Consider the following 19,243-nt stretch of genomic DNA (forward strand, 5'->3'; position numbering starts at 1 on the left):
ACATTAGCAACTTTCCAAAACTCTGGCACTCTGCCTGACTCTATTGATTTATTAAATATGGTTGACAGTGGGTCACAAAGCTCCTCTTTGCATTCTTTAAGCACCCTAGCAAACACTTCATCCGGCCCTGGGGATTTGTTTGGTTTGAGTTTTACTATTTGTTTAAGAACATCCTCCCTGGTAACTGCTAAACTCGTCAACCTGTCCTCGTCCCCACCCACATAGACTTGTTCGGCTGAAGGCATATTGTTAAGTTCCTCTTTAGTAAATACAGATACAAAATATTTATTAAAAATACTACTCATCTCTTCATCACTATCTGTTATTTGACCTGTCTCAGTTTTTAATGGACCTATCCTTTCCCTAGTCTTAGTACGATATAACTGAAAAAACCCTTTAGGATTTGTCTTTGCTTGCCCTGCTATGCGAACTTCATAGTTTCTTTTTGCTTTCCTTATCTCTTTTTTAACATTTCTAACCAGTTGTACGAATTCCTGTTCTAAAGTGACCTCCCCATTTTTAATCCTTTTGTACCAAGCTCTCTTTTTACCTATAAGGTTCTTCAAATTCTTTGTTATCCACTTTGGGTCATTAGTATACGATCTATTCAATTTGTATGGTATACTACGTTCCTGTGCTTTGTTTAGAATATTCTTAAATAAGTTATATATTGAATCCACATCGAAATCCCCATTTAAGTCACCTATCGCTGGGTTCATGTCTCGCTCCAAGACCGGCCCACACCCCATACCCAAGCCATTCCAATCAATTTGACCCAAAAAATTTCTTAGGCTATTAAAATCAGCTTTTCGAAAATCTGGCACTTTAACAGAATTTTCTCCTACTGGTCTATTCCATTCTATGCTAAATCTGATTTCTTTGTGATCACTGCTCCCTAGCTCACTCCCTATTTCGATGTCATTAATTTGCGTTTCCCTGTTAGTTAACACTAAATCTAAAATATTATTTTCCCGTGTTGGTTCCTTAATGTGTTGCGTAAGAAAGCAATCGTCAATTAATTCTAGAAAATCTTCTGCTTCACTATTCCCTGTTTTGTTCAACCAGTTTATTCCGCTAAAATTAAAGTCACCCATGACATAAATACTGTTAGATCTAGATGCTCTAGATATTTCATCCCATAGATGCTTTGCTTCCATTCTGTCTAAATTTGGTGGCCTATATATTACTCCTATTATAATATTATTAGCTTTTTCGTTTAATTCAATCCAAATAGTTTCTGTGTGTGGCTCTGTTTTGATTCCCTCTTTGAGACTACATTTCAAATTGTCCCTAACATATATGGCTACTCCACCTCCTCGTCTAATATATCTATCTGTGTGAAATAGTTTAAATCCATATATTTGATATTCAGCTAATAGTTCTCTATTTTCTACATTCATCCACGTTTCGGTAAGTGCAATAATATCTATTTTTTCTGTGCAGACAAGAGCATTTAATTCGTTAATTTTATTTCTTAGACTTCTACTGTTAGTGTAATATACCCTAAGTGAATTGTTATTTTGCGGACCTTCTCTTTCCCTGATCGTTTTGCCAATTCCTTTCTCCCACAAACACATACTTTTATTACCTCCTTCCTCCAAATCAATTCCCATACCTCTAACTACTAACAGTTTAAACCCAAACAAACACCTCTAACCACTTCTTCTAGCGAGTTCGCAACAGCAACAACCCCAGCTCTCGATAGATGCACCCCATCACGAGCATACATTTCATTTCTTCCATAGAAGTGTTCCCAGTTGTCTATGAAAGATATTGCATTTGATTTGCAATATCTTTCCAGCCGGCAATTGACACCAAGTGCCCTCGATATCCATTCATTTCCCACTCCCTTTCTTGGAAGAATGCCACATATGATCGGGATTCCTCCCTTGCTCCTAACTAACTCTATGGCTGTTTTATACCTCTGAATCAGTTCCTCACTCCTGACTCGACCAACATCATTTCCTCCCACGCTAATGCAAATAATGGGATTGTTCCCATTACCAGCCATAATATCATTCATGTTGTTTATAATATCACCAATGCCAGCTCCGGGATAGCAAACCCTTAACCTGTTCCCCCTATCTCTAGCACAAAACGTTCTATCCAAATACCTTATCTGGGAATCTCCCACAACTAATGTTTGCTTAGGTACTTCCTTTACTTTCTGAGGGGCCTGCGCTTCCTTTCTCTTCGTTGCTAATCAGATGTAATTTATGCCATACACACAGAAAATATAGCATTTACACACCAAATATGCCATTTATGCACAAAATATATTATTTACACTCAAAATATACCATCACATAAAAAAAAAATATGAGATTTTCATACAAAATATGTCAGTTGCAAACAAAAATATACCATTTACACAATATTGCATGTACACTCAGAGTATGACATTTACACAAAGTACGGTATTTTGCACAAATATATCAAAATGCTTATGCATTTAGACAATAAAAAATGCACTTTAACTAAAATTACACAATTTCACAAACGTAATTTTCACAAAATACCCACACATTGTCTCATAAACCAAAATACACTTACACCATAAAGATCTATTTTATCAAATTACAGAGCTTACACAAAATACACAATTTTCACACACAAATACAGTTTCACCAGTTACACTTCAACATATTAAAAACACAACTTGCATAAATGCACTATTATCACAAAAATTATTACACAGTTTGTGTAATTATTTTACATCTTTGCACAATTAATACAAGAAAACTTGCTATATAATTACTCAGCTTGCACAATGACAATCAATACCCAAAGGTATAAATAAACAATCCATCCATATGCAATTACACAACATGCGCAATTAATACACAACTTATACAATATTACACATCTTTCATAATTATTACACACAACTTGCACAAATGCATATCTAGCACAAATACGTGCAATACATAACTACCCCAAATATGAAAATACACAACTAGCATAAATACACGATTTACACAAATACAATTGCGACATTTACATAACTAGCTCAAAAATATAATCAATACACAACTTACCAAAATATGAACAATACATAACTAGCACATATTCATTAAATACACAACTATGCAATTTCCGCAAATACACATACAAAAACATATACAATTAATACATACAACTTGCACAAAACAATACACAATTTATAGAAATATAATCAATACATAATTTCAATAATCATACAACATATGCAAAATACATAATCTGCACAATTAATACACAAGTATATTAATTGTGCTATATATGTACAAACACAACCAACTGGGTCAAACAATACACAATTTGCATGATATTTTTCTGGGTATATTTAGGACATTAATTATAATATGCTGAGTTTAACCAACTCCCCAAAAGTCAGAATTTCACATATAAAAATGTTTCTTATAACTTCCAATGAGCTCAATATATAACACATTCTTTTCCATTAAGATATCAACATTATTAGTGCTAAACTATTCATCTAACATATGTCCACTGTTTTTATGTCTTATTAATACCTTCCTTGTTACATTCTCTCCAATCAGACCACCATATTTATGTATTTATTCAAACCATCTAACAGACTTATTTGTTCTAGTCTTAGTTATGTTAGGGCAGGTGGGGTTAGATAGAGTCAGTATTTTCTATGATAATTTTAGACAAATTTGCTATATCTTATCAAAATGCATCCTGTTAAAACTTAAATTCATCTAAATCTATCATAAATATACTTATACTACGCAAATTTGACTAAATTCTACCTAGCTAAACTTACTAAATATGAGCATCCCATATCCTCACATACAAGCCTATGTCACCTCTGTCCATACATTATATGAGTCTGCCATATAGCACGAACCCCAAATAGGAAATTTTACGCTATTTCATAAACATGCTAGTTCATTACCCTAAGATATTATATATGTCCTTCCCTACACGACCTCACCAAACCTGACCTAGCATATCCAACCCTGGATTTGGTTAAAGTTGGCAAAATGTATGCTATGCCACCTAAATTTCACCAAATTTAAGGTAATTTCCACCAAATATACCCAAATGTTGTGTATCATAGCATCGCCAAAGCCCATTTTCTCCTATTCCATACTACCCTACACAACCTCACCCAACCTGACCTAGCATATCCAAACCTGGATGTGGTTTAAGTCGGCGAAATTCATGCTATGCCACCTAAATTTGACCAAATATACCCAATGTTTCATATCACAGCACTGCCAAAGCCCATTTTTACCTACATTTTCTCCTATTCCATCCTACCCTATGCAACCTTACCTAACCTATCCTACCATATCAAAACAAAGATTTGGTTAAAGTCTGCGAAATTTAAGCTATCCCACCAAAATTCTATCTAATTTAAGGCAATTCCCACCAAATATATCCAAAATGTTTTGTATCACAGCACTGCCAAAGCCCATTTTTACCTACATTTTCTCCTATTCCATCCTACCCTACGCAACCTTACCTAACCTATCCTAGCATATCCAAACCTAGATTTGGTTAAAGTCGGCGAAATTTAAGCTATCCCACCTAAATTCTATCTAATTTAAGGCAATTCCCACCAAATATATCCAAATGTTCTGTATCACAGCACTGCCAAAGCCCATTTTTACCTACATTTTCTCCTATTCCATCCTACCCTACGCAACCTTACCTAACCTATCCTAGCATATCCAAACCTAGATTTGGTTAAAGTAGGCGAAATTTAAGTTATCCCATATAAATTTGACCTAATTTAAGACAATTCCCACCAAATATACCCAAAAATGTTTTGGAACGTAGCACGGCCAAAGCTCATTTTAGCTGAGTTTTCACCTATTCCAACCTGCCCTAGACAACCCTACCCAGCCTCTCCTGACATATCCAAAGTCAGATTTGATTATAGTTGGCGAAATTTATGCCTTTCCAACCTAAATTTTACCTAATTTAAGACAATTTCTACCCAATATACCCAAAATGTTTTGTTACATAGCTCAGCAAAAGACCATTTTAGCCGAGTTTTCACATATTCCAACCTATCCTACATAGCCTTACCTATCCCTGACCTAGCAGATTTGATTAAAGTTTGGGGAAATTTAAGCTATCGCCATCAAATTGGAGACAATTTCCACCAAATATGCCTAAATGTTGTGTATCATAGCACAGCAAAAACCTATTTTATCCACATTTTCTCCCATTCCATCTAAACCTGGACTTAACCTCTGATACGACATATACTCAGAGAAGTGACGATTTTTGGATATGAACCTAAATGCCGGGGCTTAACCTGCAAGAGTCTTGGAGCTTTGTTGAATATTTTATCTATTTTTCTTCGAAAACTGAAGTTTTGGATATGATCCTATCCACGCTGTGCCTAACCTGCTAGGGTCTTTGTTGAACAGTGTAACCATATTCATAGAAAAGTGATGTTTTGGATATGGTCCTAACAGCCCCTCTCCTTTTAAACTTGGAACTGTGTTCGATATTGTAGATATAGTGTTGGGTAGGTGTTTTGTTTTTACACATCAACCCAACCGTCCTGGACCTAACCTTCCTTCATCTAACTTCAAATTTATCGTAAATATGGGAGGACGTGTTGTTTGTGCATCAACCCAACCGTCCTGGACCTAACCTCCCTTCATCTAACTTCAAATTTATCGTAAATATGGGAGGAACGTGTTGTTTGTGCATCAACCCAACCGTCCTGGACCTAACCTCCCTTCATCTAACTTCAAATTTATCGTAAATATGGAAGGAACGTGTTGTTTGTGCATCAACCCGTCCTGGACCTAACCTCCCTTCATCTAACTTCAAATTTATCGTAAATATGGAAGGAACGTGTTGTTTGTGCATCAACCCAACCGTCCTTGACCTAACCTCCATTTATCAAACTTCAAATTTATCATAAATATGGGAGGACCGTGTTATTTGTGCATCAACCCTGCCGTACTGGGCCTAACCTCCCTTTATCTAACTTCAAATTTATTGTATATATGGGAAGAAGGTGTTGTTTATGCATCAACCCAACCTCCCTGGACCTAACCTCTGATACACGAATCTTGGTTCAATATTGCATCATACTTGTAGGATTTTTTTTTTCACATAATTCAACCATCCTCAACCTAACCTCTATTTCCTGGGGGGAGGGAGGTTAATGGAAAATATGATAATAATGGGAATTTTCTCTACATCAGTTCAACTCAACCATCCTTAACCTAACCTTAGTTAGAAAGGGATATAACTCACCAAAACTATTTAATTACCATTTACCCAATTTTCCTTATCCTAACCTATAACTAAAGGGTTTAGACCCCCCTTTACCTCGAAATTAGAGTACAGGGTTAAATTAGGGAATGTTAGGTATATATGTGAAAATATATTCCTACCTTAAATATATAGTATAATTTCGAGGTAAAGGGGGGTCTAAACCCTTTAGTTATAGGTTAGGATAAGGAAAATTGGGTAAATGGTAATTAAATAGTTTTGGTGAGTTATATCCCTTTCTAACTAAGGTTAGGTTAAGGATGGTTGAGTTGAACTGATGTAGAGAAAATTCCCATTATTATCATATTTTCCATTAACCTCCCTCCCCCCAGGAAATAGAGGTTAGGTTGAGGATGGTTGAATTATGTGAAAAAAAAAATCCTACAAGTATGATGCAATATTGAACCAAGATTCGTGTATCAGAGGTTAGGTCCAGGGAGGTTGGGTTGATGCATAAACAACACCTTCTTCCCATATATACAATAAATTTGAAGTTAGATAAAGGGAGGTTAGGCCCAGTACGGCAGGGTTGATGCACAAATAACACGGTCCTCCCATATTTATGATAAATTTGAAGTTTGATAAATGGAGGTTAGGTCAAGGACGGTTGGGTTGATGCACAAACAACACGTTCCTTCCATATTTACGATAAATTTGAAGTTAGATGAAGGGAGGTTAGGTCCAGGACGGGTTGATGCACAAACAACACGTTCCTTCCATATTTACGATAAATTTGAAGTTAGATGAAGGGAGGTTAGGTCCAGGACGGTTGGGTTGATGCACAAACAACACGTTCCTCCCATATTTACGATAAATTTGAAGTTAGATGAAGGGAGGTTAGGTCCAGGACGGTTGGGTTGATGCACAAACAACACGTCCTCCCATATTTACGATAAATTTGAAGTTAGATGAAGGAAGGTTAGGTCCAGGACGGTTGGGTTGATGTGTAAAAACAAAACACCTACCCAACACTATATCTACAATATCGAACACAGTTCCAAGTTTAAAAGGAGAGGGGCTGTTAGGACCATATCCAAAACATCACTTTTCTATGAATATGGTTACACTGTTCAACAAAGACCCTAGCAGGTTAGGCACAGCGTGGATAGGATCATATCCAAAACTTCAGTTTTCGAAGAAAAATAGATAAAATATTCAACAAAGCTCCAAGACTCTTGCAGGTTAAGCCCCGGCATTTAGGTTCATATCCAAAAATCGTCACTTCTCTGAGTATATGTCGTATCAGAGGTTAAGTCCAGGTTTAGATGGAATGGGAGAAAATGTGGATAAAATAGGTTTTTGCTGTGCTATGATACACAACATTTAGGCATATTTGGTGGAAATTGTCTCCAATTTGATGGCGATAGCTTAAATTTCCCCAAACTTTAATCAAATCTGCTAGGTCAGGGATAGGTAAGGCTATGTAGGATAGGTTGGAATATGTGAAAACTCGGCTAAAATGGTCTTTTGCTGAGCTATGTAACAAAACATTTTGGGTATATTGGGTAGAAATTGTCTTAAATTAGGTAAAATTTAGGTTGGAAAGGCATAAATTTCGCCAACTATAATCAAATCTGACTTTGGATATGTCAGGAGAGGCTGGGTAGGGTTGTCTAGGGCAGGTTGGAATAGGTGAAAACTCAGCTAAAATGAGCTTTGGCCGTGCTACGTTCCAAAACATTTTTGGGTATATTTGGTGGGAATTGTCTTAAATTAGGTCAAATTTATATGGGATAACTTAAATTTCGCCTACTTTAACCAAATCTAGGTTTGGATATGCTAGGATAGGTTAGGTAAGGTTGCGTAGGGTAGGATGGAATAGGAGAAAATGTAGGTAAAAATGGGCTTTGGCAGTGCTGTGATACAGAACATTTGGATATATTTGGTGGGAATTGCCTTAAATTAGATAGAATTTAGGTGGGATAGCTTAAATTTCGCCGACTTTAACCAAATCTAGGTTTGGATATGCTAGGATAGGTTAGGTAAGGTTGCGTAGGGTAGGATGGAATAGGAGAAAATGTAGGTAAAAATGGGCTTTGGCAGTGCTGTGATACAAAACATTTTGGATATATTTGGTGGGAATTGCCTTAAATTAGATAGAATTTTGGTGGGATAGCTTAAATTTCGCAGACTTTAACCAAATCTTTGTTTTGATATGGTAGGATAGGTTAGGTAAGGTTGCATAGGGTAGGATGGAATAGGAGAAAATGTAGGTAAAAATGGGCTTTGGCAGTGCTGTGATATGAAACATTGGGTATATTTGGTCAAATTTAGGTGGCATAGCATGAATTTCGCCGACTTAAACCACATCCAGGTTTGGATATGCTAGGTCAGGTTGGGTGAGGTTGTGTAGGGTAGTATGGAATAGGAGAAAATGGGCTTTGGCGATGCTATGATACACAACATTTGGGTATATTTGGTGGAAATTACCTTAAATTTGGTGAAATTTAGGTGGCATAGCATACATTTTGCCAACTTTAACCAAATCCAGGGTTGGATATGCTAGGTCAGGTTTGGTGAGGTCGTGTAGGGAAGGACATATATAATATCTTAGGGTAATGAACTAGTATGTTTATGAAATAGCGTAAAATTTCCTATTTGGGGTTCGTGCTATATGGCAGACTCATATAATGTATGGACAGAGGTGACATAGGCTTGTATGTGAGGATATGGGATGCTCATATTTAGTAAGTTTAGCTAGGTAGAATTTAGTCAAATTTGCGTAGTATAAGTATATTTATGATAGATTTAGATGAATTTAAGTTTTAACAGGATGCATTTTGATAAGATATAGCAAATTTGTCTAAAATTATCATAGAAAATACTGACTCTATCTAACCCCACCTGCCCTAACATAACTAAGACTAGAACAAATAAGTCTGTTAGATGGTTTGAATAAATACATAAATATGGTGGTCTGATTGGAGAGAATGTAACAAGGAAGGTATTAATAAGACATAAAAACAGTGGACATATGTTAGATGAATAGTTTAGCACTAATAATGTTGATATCTTAATGGAAAAGAATGTGTTATATATTGAGCTCATTGGAAGTTATAAGAAACATTTTTATATGTGAAATTCTGACTTTTGGGGAGTTGGTTAAACTCAGCATATTATAATTAATGTCCTAAATATACCCAGAAAAATATCATGCAAATTGTGTATTGTTTGACCCAGTTGGTTGTGTTTGTACATATATAGCACAATTAATATACTTGTGTATTAATTGTGCAGATTATGTATTTTGCATATGTTGTATGATTATTGAAATTATGTATTGATTATATTTCTATAAATTGTGTATTGTTTTGTGCAAGTTGTATGTATTAATTGTATATGTTTTTGTATGTGTATTTGCGGAAATTGCATAGTTGTGTATTTAATGAATATGTGCTAGTTATGTATTGTTCATATTTTGGTAAGTTGTGTATTGATTATATTTTTGAGCTAGTTGTGTAAATGTCGCAATTGTATTTGTGTAAATCGTGTATTTATGCTAGTTGTGTATTTTCATATTTGGGGTAGTTATGTATTGCACGTATTTGTGCTAGATATGCATTTGTGCAAGTTGTGTGTAATAATTATGAAAGATGTGTAATATTGTATAAGTTGTGTATTAATTGCGCATGTTGTGTAATTGCATATGGATGGATTGTTTATTTATACCTTTGGGTATTGATTGTCATTGTGCAAGCTGAGTAATTATATAGCAAGTTTTCTTGTATTAATTGTGCAAAGATGTAAAATAATTACACAAACTGTGTAATAATTTTTGTGATAATAGTGCATTTATGCAAGTTGTGTTTTTAATATGTTGAAGTGTAACTGGTGAAACTGTATTTGTGTGTGAAAATTGTGTATTTTGTGTAAGCTCTGTAATTTGATAAAATAGATCTTTATGGTGTAAGTGTATTTTGGTTTATGAGACAATGTGTGGGTATTTTGTGAAAATTACGTTTGTGAAATTGTGTAATTTTAGTTAAAGTGCATTTTTTATTGTCTAAATGCATAAGCATTTTGATATATTTGTGCAAAATACCGTACTTTGTGTAAATGTCATACTCTGAGTGTACATGCAATATTGTGTAAATGGTATATTTTTGTTTGCAACTGACATATTTTGTATGAAAATCTCATATTTTTTTTTTTATGTGATGGTATATTTTGAGTGTAAATAATATATTTTGTGCATAAATGGCATATTTGGTGTGTAAATGCTATATTTTCTGTGTGTATGGCATAAATTACATCTGATTAATGGGGAAATGGTGGCAAAAACTAGGCTATTCTCTATGAATGCATAGGTTTTGAAGTATGTGTAGGTATGCATGATTGTATTTTGCGAGTGTTGGTTTAGAAACAAGTTAGCTGATTTGCGCAGGAAGACTAGGATTTTTTGAGGTGTAGAAATGATTAGCCTATGAATATAGTGGCTAACATCCAGCTGAGTTGCTAGATGGATGAATTGAGGTGCGACATTTGGATATCTATTTGATGGATGTGAGGACAGTTGACTAGCCTATGAACACAGCCACTAATCCGCTGTACTGCCAGATGTGTGGTAACTACTTGTGGATTATAGTAGAATATCCAGATATAGGGTTTTCATAATTGCTGTTGTGTATAAAACTAGAATAAGAGCTATTTATTAAAACTATTATTGTAAACTATTACTTTAAGTGGGATCCCTTGGTTGTTTTAAGCATAGGGTGGACATGAATGAGATTGGGAGGAAATATATAGGAGCTGCCTCGTATGGGCCAATATGACCTCTGCAGTTACCTTTATTCTTATGTTCAGCTCACCTGCTATGCTGCCAGATGTACGATTCTGCTTAAAAAGCAGTATGACATTTGGCATTCTGTTATACTTTTGAACTTATCACTGAATAATGATTACAGTTGTGGATGACTAAAATGTATATTCTTATACCTCTGATTAGGTTAGGTGGGGATGGATATTCTAGTCATTTTTGAATAATAACATCAAATACTCATGCCAGTAGGACGCCAAAGGTCGCATTGGTTGTCTGGTGACGTCATACATAGTTGACCAGTAAGGTACTGTAATACCTTCACACCTATGTGCTAATGACCATCAATACATTGTCCCTATACCTGAGGTCGCTTTTCACGATGTCACTAAACAACAACAATAACTGTTCTGTAGGATGTATTTGTTTGTTATAAATAATATGTTAGGTTAGGTTAGGTTAGGAAGGTTTGATCGGGTTTATGAATAACAGAAAATATAAGCAATGAGCCAAAATACGAGCTATTGTAGCTGAATATCAACTTTGATGAAGCACAGAGTATAGGTGAGGTATTAAGCCAGATTAAGAGTTCACACTTATGTGTGAACCTCCTGGGATCCGCATTTAGCGCGCCTTGCGCCGCAGAAGGCCTTATTTTAAAATATGAGAGGCATGCTTTTACTGAATGAGATTTTTTTATTTGTTATATGCCATAGCAAGGTGTGGGAGGTAAGTTTTGAGCGAATGTGAGACGTGTGTGAGGTTAAGGACAATATTGGTTACTACTGAAAACGCATTGAAATCGCCAATGCCCAGGGCTCTGTTTTTTCATATAAATGAATGATAGCAGTTTTTTCATTTTATTTTTTGCCCTATGCATAATAAAACGATCCTTCAAGAAAGATTGTCAAAGCTCAAATTACATTCTCTAGAATGAAGATGACGAAGAAGAAATAGGGGTGACATGATAGAGGTGCGACTGAATGGTCATAGTAAAGGGGAATATTAATAACCTATTATACGTATCAACATGAAACAGAATAGGCATGAATTGAATAAGTTTTATATTTAGGAAAAAGACCTGGGTAAATATAGGTAACAGGGGACGAACTTGAAAATACATACATAACTTCTTGCAGTGCTTCTCTAGAACGACGATGATGAAGAAGAAATAGGGGTGACATGATAGACGTGTGACTGAATGGTCATAGTAAAGGGGAATATTAATGACCCATTATACGTATCAACATGAAACAGAACAGGAATGAATTGGATAAGTTATATATTTAGGACAAAGACCTGGGTGAATATAGGTAACAGGGGAAGAACTCGAAAAATATTTATATTTAGGAAAAAGACCTGGGTAAATATAGGCAGCAGGGGACGAACTTGAAAATACACACATAACTTCTTGCAGTGCTGAAGTTATGTTCTTCCCTCACATACTTGTTTCCCTTTGATAAATGTAATGGGCAATGGTTGGAAGTAAATATGAAATTAAAAATAGACTAGGGATGATGGTATTTTATATTAGGTTTCAAGGATACTGTTGTATCGCAAAACCCATGATGCTACGACCGGCTTTTTAATCTCCTCGAACATGCCGGTGCAGGAATGCTGAGCGGCTACCTGGTGACGTCATTGACCATTAGCAATGTCTGTGCAGGGTCACTAAGCCAACGAAATTTGGGGATGCCAGGGACCAGCTTTTTAATCCCTAGGAACAAAAAACTATGATGCTACGACCGGCATAGGAACAAAAAAATTCAGAAAAACCCATGAAGCTACGACCGGCTTTGGAAAAAAACAGGAAAAAACCCAGATGCTACGACCGACATAGGGAAAAAAAACAGGAAAAACCCCTGAAGCTACGACCGGCTTTGGAAAAAATGAAAAAAGCCGGTCGTAGCTTTCAAAAACCCCTGAAGCTACGACCGGCTGTGGAAAAAATGAAAATAGCCGGTCGTAGTCCTCAATCCCACTACTGAGGACAGCCGGCTATACTGGTGGTGGAGGGCAGCCAGCTATACTGGTGGTGGAGGGCAGCCAGCTATACTGGTGGTGGAGGGCAGCCGGCTATACTGGTGGTGGAGGGCAGCCAGCTATACTGGTTGTGGAGGGCAGCCAGCTATACTGGTGGTGGAGGGCAGCCGGCTATACTGGTGGTGGTGGAGGGCAGCTGGCTATACTGGTAGTGGAGGGCAGCCAGCTATACTGGTGGTGGAGGGCAGCCGGCTATACTGGTGGTGGAGGGCAGCCGGCTATACTGGTGGTGGAGGGCAGCTGGCTATACTGGTGGTGGTGGAGGGCAGCCAGCTATACTGGTGGTGGAGGGCAGCCAGCTATACTGGTGGTGGAGGGCAGCCAGCTATACTGGTGGAGGGCAGCCGGCTATACTGGTGGTGGAGGGCAGCTGGCTATACTGGTGGTGGAGGGCAGCTGGCTATACTGGTGGAGGGCAGCTGGCTATACTGGTGGTGGAAGGCAGCTGGCTATACTGGTGGTGGAGGGCAGCCAGCTATACTGGTGGTGGAGGGCAGCCGGCTATACTGGTGGTGGAGGGCAGCTGGCTATACTGGCGGTGGAGGGCAGCTGGCTATACTGGTGGTGGAGGGCAGCCGGCTATACTGGTGGTGGAGGGCAGCTGGCTATACTGGTGGTGGAGGGCAGCCGGCTATACTGGTGGTGGTGGTGGGCAGCCGGCTATACTGGTGGTGGATGGCAGCTGGCTATACTGGCGGTGGAGGGCAGCCGGCTATACTGGTGGGGAGGGCAGCCGGCTATACTGGTGGTGGAGGGCAGCCGGCTATACTGGTGGTGGAGGGCAGCCGGCTATACTGGTGGTGGAGGGCAGCTGGCTATACTGGCGGTGGAGGGCAGCTGGCTATACTGGCGGTGGAGGGCAGCCGGCTATACTGGTGGTGGTGGGCAGCCAGCTATACTGGTGGTGGAGGGCAGCCGGCTATACTGGTGGTGGAGGGCAGCCGGCTATACTGGTGGTGGTGGTGGGCAGCCGGCTATACTGGTGGTGGAGGGCAGCTGGCTATACTGGCGGTGGAGGGCAGCTGGCTATACTGGTGGTGGTGGAGGGCAGCCGGCTATACTGGTGGTGGTGGAGGGCAGCCAGCTATACTGGTGGTGGAGGGCAGCCGGCTATACTGGCGGTGGAGGGCAGCTGGCTATACTGGCGGTGGAGGGCAGCTGGCTATACTGGTGGTGGAGGGCAGCTGGCTATACTGGTGGTGGTGGGCAGCCAGCTATACTGGTGGTGGAGGGCAGCCGGCTATACTGGCGGTGGAGGGCAGCCGGCTATACTGGTGGTGGAGGGCAGCTGGCTATACTGGCGGTGGAGGGCAGCCGGCTATACTGGCGGTGGAGGGCAGCCGGCTATACTGGCGGTGGAGGGCAGCCGGCTATACTGGTGGTGGTGGAGGGCAGCCGGCTATACTGGCGGTGGAGGGCAGCCGGCTATACTGGTGGTGGTGGAGGGCAGCCAGCTATACTGGTGGTGGAGGGCAGCCAACTATACTGGTGGTGGAGGGCAGTCGGCTATACTGGCGGTGGAGGGCAGCCAGCTATACTGGTGGTGGAGGGCAGCCGGCTATACTGGTGGTGGTGGTGGGCAGCCGGCTATACTGGTGGTGGAGGGCAGCCGGCTATACTGGTGGTGGTGGAGGGCAGCCGGCTATACTGGTGGTGGTGGAGGGCAGCCGGCTATACTGGTGGTGGTGGAGGGCAGCCGGCTATACTGGTGGTGGAGGGCAGCCGGCTATACTGGTGGTGGAGGGCAGCCGGCTATACTGGTGGTGGTGGAGGGCAGCTGGCTATACTGGAGGTGGAGGGCAGCCAGCTATACTGGTGGTGGTGGAGGGCAGCTGGCTATACTGGCGGTGGAGGGCAGCTGGCTATACTGGTGGTGGTGGGCAGCCGGCTATACTGGTGGTGGTGGTGGTCAGCCGGCTATACTGGTGGTGGTGGAGGGCAGCCGGCTATACTGGCGGTGGAGGGCAGCCGGCTATACTGGTGGTGGTGGAGGGCAGCCGGCTATACTGGCTGTGGAGGGCAGCCGGCTATACGGTTGGTGGTGGGCAGCCGGCTATACTGGTGGCGGTGGAGGGCAGCCGGCTATGCTGGTGGTGGTGGAGGGCAGCCAGCTATACTGGTGGCGGTGGAGGGCAGCCAGCTATACTGGTGGTGGTGGAGGGCAGCCGGCTATACTGGTGGTGGTGGAGGGCAGCCGGCTATACTGGTGGTGGAGGGCAGCCAGCTATACTGTGGTGGAGGGCAGCCGGCTATACTGGTGGTGGAGGGCAGCCAGCTATACTGGTGGTGGAGGGCAGCCAGCTATACTGGTGGTGGAGGGCAGCCAGCTATACTGGTGGTGGAGGGCAGCCAGCTATACTGGTGGTGGAGGGCAGCCAGCTATACTGGTGGTGGTGGAGGGCAGCCAGCTATACTAGTGGCGGTGGAGGGCAGCCGGCTATACTGGTGTTGGTGGAGGGCAGCCGGCTATACTGGTGTTGGTGGAGGGCAGCCGGCTATACTGGTGGCGGTGGAGGGCAGCCAGCTATACTGGTGGTGGAGGGCAGCCGGCTATACTGGTGGTGGTGGAGGGCAGCCGGCTATACTGGTGGTGGAGGGCAGCCAGCTATACTGGTGGTGGAGGGCAGCCAGCTATACTGGTGGTGGAGGGCAGCCGGCTATACTGGTGGTGGAGGGCAGCCAGCTATACTAGTGGCGGTGGAGGGCAGCCGGCTATACTGGTGGCGGTGGAGGGCAGCCGGCTATACTGGTGGTGGTGGAGGGCAGCCGGCTATACTGGTGGCGGTGGAGGGCAGCCAGCTATACTGGTGGCGGTGGTGGGCAGCCAGCTATACTGGTGGCGGTGGAGGGCAGCCAGCTATACTGGTGGCGGTGGAGGGCAGCCAGCTATACTGGTGGCGGTGGAGGGCAGCCAGCTATACTGGTGGTGGTGGAGGGCAGCCAGCTATACTGGTGGTGGTGGAGGGCAGCCAGCTATACTGGTGGCGGTAGAGGGCAGCCAGCTATACTGGTGGTGGTGGAGGGCAGCCAGCTATACTGGTGGCAGTGGAGGGCAGCTAGCTATACTGGTGGTGGAGGGCAGCTGGATATTCCAGTCTAGACCCTGTCCTCCCACTTGATACGTCGCATTTAGTACGGAATCGACGACTCTGTTAAAAAGTGCGACGTATTTGTAAAAATGAAAGTACCGCGATATTGACGTTTTCTATGCCTTGGCCTCGATGGGTTGATTGGGTTCGTACGTCCCACATGGATCAACCAGGCTGTGTTGGATAGTGGGCCTTCGGACCGCTCCAAGGCTGTTGTAGCAGGCTCTCGGGGGGCCAGATTTGGGAAGTAGAAGAACTCTCAATACCTCATCCAGGTCCAATCCAGGTACATCCAGGGGCCTTTCCCAGACCCGAGTGCTCCTGCAGGCGTCGTCAAGCTCCGCTGATCTCCCGTCCCCCAACAGGAAACTGTGGTTGTTGGGCGACTGTAATGTGGTAGTTTAAAGAGGCGTGGTAGTTCGTAGTGCTGCTGCTGCTGTTGTTACTTGTGCTGCACACCACGACCTCCAACAGAGGGGGAGGTTCTCCTCCTCGAGCGCGACCAGGACGTGGAGGATGTGCTCCAGTGAGCGCTGGCGCTGCAAACACCACAATATATTGATCATCGTGCGTGGAGATTAGTTCTGAAGACAAGTTGATTATTGACTGTACGATGTAATTGTGGGGGGTCCAGGGTGGAGGGAGAGATAGAGGAATGGATGGACGGGGGAGAGGGGAAGGGAGAGGAGCTGGAGGGAGGGAGACAGGGTCGTTATCCGCCTCCATCTGGCTCTCCTCTCTCCCTTCCTCCCTAGCGTAATTTCCAAGGTTTCCGCCCCCTTCCCAATCCGCACTTCCTTGCTTCCTCACTTCCTTTACTTGTGCTTCACTTCCTTGCCACTAGTTTTGCTTCCATGTCACTAGTCAGCTTTCCACTCGAATCACCTATATTGCTTGGTTGGTGGTTCATAATGGTTTAGCAGACTACAGTATTGGTCTTTTGTAAGCATAGAGATTCTTAATGATTCTTCCAAGTGTCTGTATCAGGTCAAGATGTTTTCCAAGCTTGTACCACAAGCAGAAGTTTCTCCATTTGAGTTTTTTGGAACAGCTTGCTTGACCAAACCATTATCCAGGAGCATAGTAAGAAACCAAGCTGTGATGACATTGATCCTTTTAACCACATCAGGGAAACCCTGAGATCTGATGTCTCAGGGTTAACCCAATGTCCCCTGTGGCCAGAGACTGGCCACAGGGACATTGGTCCTTCGAACCACATCAACTTACTAGGAGACCTCGTCAGAAACTGGCCACAGGGACATTGATCCTTCGAACCACATCAGCTTAACAGGAGACCTCGTCAGAGAATGGCCACAGGGACATTGATCCTTCGAACCACATCAACTTAACAGGAGACCTCGTCAGAGAATGGCCACAGGGACATTGATCCTTCGAACCACATCAACTTACCAGGAGACCTCGTCAGAAACAGGATCACAGGGACAATATGATCCTTCAAACCAAAAACTGATATACTAAAAATCATGGCGGCTCGCAAAATTGATGTGATGTCATGTTTCCTATTTTGTGGGTCCAGGGTTAAGTTAGGGGTCAAGCAGTACATCAGTTTGACATTGGGAATAGTCAAGTGGACGGGCTGCAGCTGCAGTCCAAGATAAAAAGAAGCGGAAATAACTGAAGTTCTATCATTGACGCTCTGTTCCAAGCCCTGTATATATGTTAGACAACTCATACAACTTACCCAAACCAATCCTACTTAGTCCAACCATACGTCAATATTGCATTTATTTTTATTTCACTAAAGCACCAAATTTGTTTATGCAGTTGTCAATAACATCAAAACTGCAGTGTATTTTAAGGAGTTTCTTGTTTCATCAACCAGGTGAATCACCAGTCGTTCTGTCATTAGTGAAGTGAGATACTTAACGAAATATTGACTCTGTTGCACTATTCTTGCAAGGTCCGACGTTGTTATTGACTTTCCACCCTCAGAACACCTTGTCCTCATCAACGGTACGTGGGTATAACAGTTACAACGGTACGTGGGTGAGGCACTTGGAACAACAAAAGGAGCACCCACGGCAAGAACAACAGGAACACACACAGCAACAACAGGAGCACTCACAGTAACAACAGGAGCAGCAATAGCAACAACAGCAGGAGGAGTTGCAGCAACAGGAGGAGGAGCACCAACAGGAGGAGCAGCAGCAACAGGAGGAGCAGCAACAGGAGGAAGAGCAGCAACAGGAGGAGCAGCAACAGGAGGAGGAACAAGAGAACCTACAACAGGGGGAACAGCAACAGGAGGAGGAGCAGCAACAGGAGGAACAAGAGAACCTACAACAGGGGGAGCAGCAACAGGAGGAGGAGCAGCAACATGAGGAGGATCAGCAACAGGAGGACCTACAACAGGAGGAGCAGCAACAGGAGGAGCAACAACAGGAGAAGCAGCAACAGGAGGAGCTACAACAGGAGGAGCAGCAACAGGAGGAGGAGCAGGTGCAGAAACAGGAGGAGAATGAGGAGGAGCAGCAACAGGAGGGGGGGGGGGAGCACGGGGGTGACCCCACACAGACCTGCCTCAGCACCCCGCTCCTCGGGCATCAAACAACGGCGCCACCTCAAAAATTCTCTCATTTTCCTCCTCAGGAGATTACCTGCTGAACGGGTGTTGCCTGCTGCTTCACAGTGTTGCCTGCTGCTTCACAGTGTTGCCTCCTGCTTCACAGTGTTGCCTGCTGCTTCACAGTGTTGCCTGCTGCTTCACGGTGTTGCCTGCTGCTTCACGGTGTTGCCTGCTGCTTCACAGTGTTGCCTGCTGCTTCACAATGTTGCCTGCTGCTTCACGGTGTTGCCTGCTGCTTCACGGTGTTGCCTGCTGCTTCACGGTGTTGCCTGCTGCTTCACAGTGTTGCCTGGTGCTTCACAGTGTTGCCTGCTGCTTCACAGTGTTGCCTGCTGCTTCACGGTGTTGCCTGCTGCTTCACGGTGTTGCCTGCTGTTTCACGGTGTTGCCTGCTGCTTCACGGTGTTGCCTGCTGCTTCACAGTGTTGCCTGCTGCTTCACAGTGTTGCCTGCTGCTTCACAGTGTTGCCTGCTGCTTCACAGTGTTGCCTGCTGCTTCACGGTGTTGCCTGC

At 42.7% G+C, this 19,243-nt stretch overlaps 1 protein-coding gene across 1 annotated transcript; it reads left to right on the plus strand.

The window, feature by feature from the left end:
• The first annotated feature begins 17,136 nt into the window (after positions 1–17,136).
• LOC123758229 (putative cyclin-dependent serine/threonine-protein kinase DDB_G0272797/DDB_G0274007) lies at positions 17,137–18,768 on the plus strand. The gene is made up of 2 exons (XM_069323065.1): positions 17,137–17,226; positions 18,265–18,768. The coding sequence occupies exons 1-2, from the start codon at positions 17,137–17,139 to the stop codon at positions 18,766–18,768; spliced, it is 594 nt and encodes a 197-aa protein (XP_069179166.1).
• Positions 18,769–19,243: the final 475 nt, after the last annotated feature.

This window comes from Procambarus clarkii, chromosome 11, assembly GCF_040958095.1.
Source record: "Procambarus clarkii isolate CNS0578487 chromosome 11, FALCON_Pclarkii_2.0, whole genome shotgun sequence".
NCBI lineage: Eukaryota > Metazoa > Arthropoda > Malacostraca > Decapoda > Cambaridae > Procambarus > Procambarus clarkii.

Coding starts and splice junctions, on each gene's coding strand:
- LOC123758229 (XM_069323065.1), top strand. CDS start 17,137: ATGTTTTCCAAGCTTGTACCACAAGCAGAAGTTTCTCCATTTGAGTTT. Junction 17,227..18,264: donor AACCATTATCCAGGAGCATA/GTAAGAAACCAA, acceptor CAACAACAGCAG/GAGGAGTTGCAGCAACAGGA.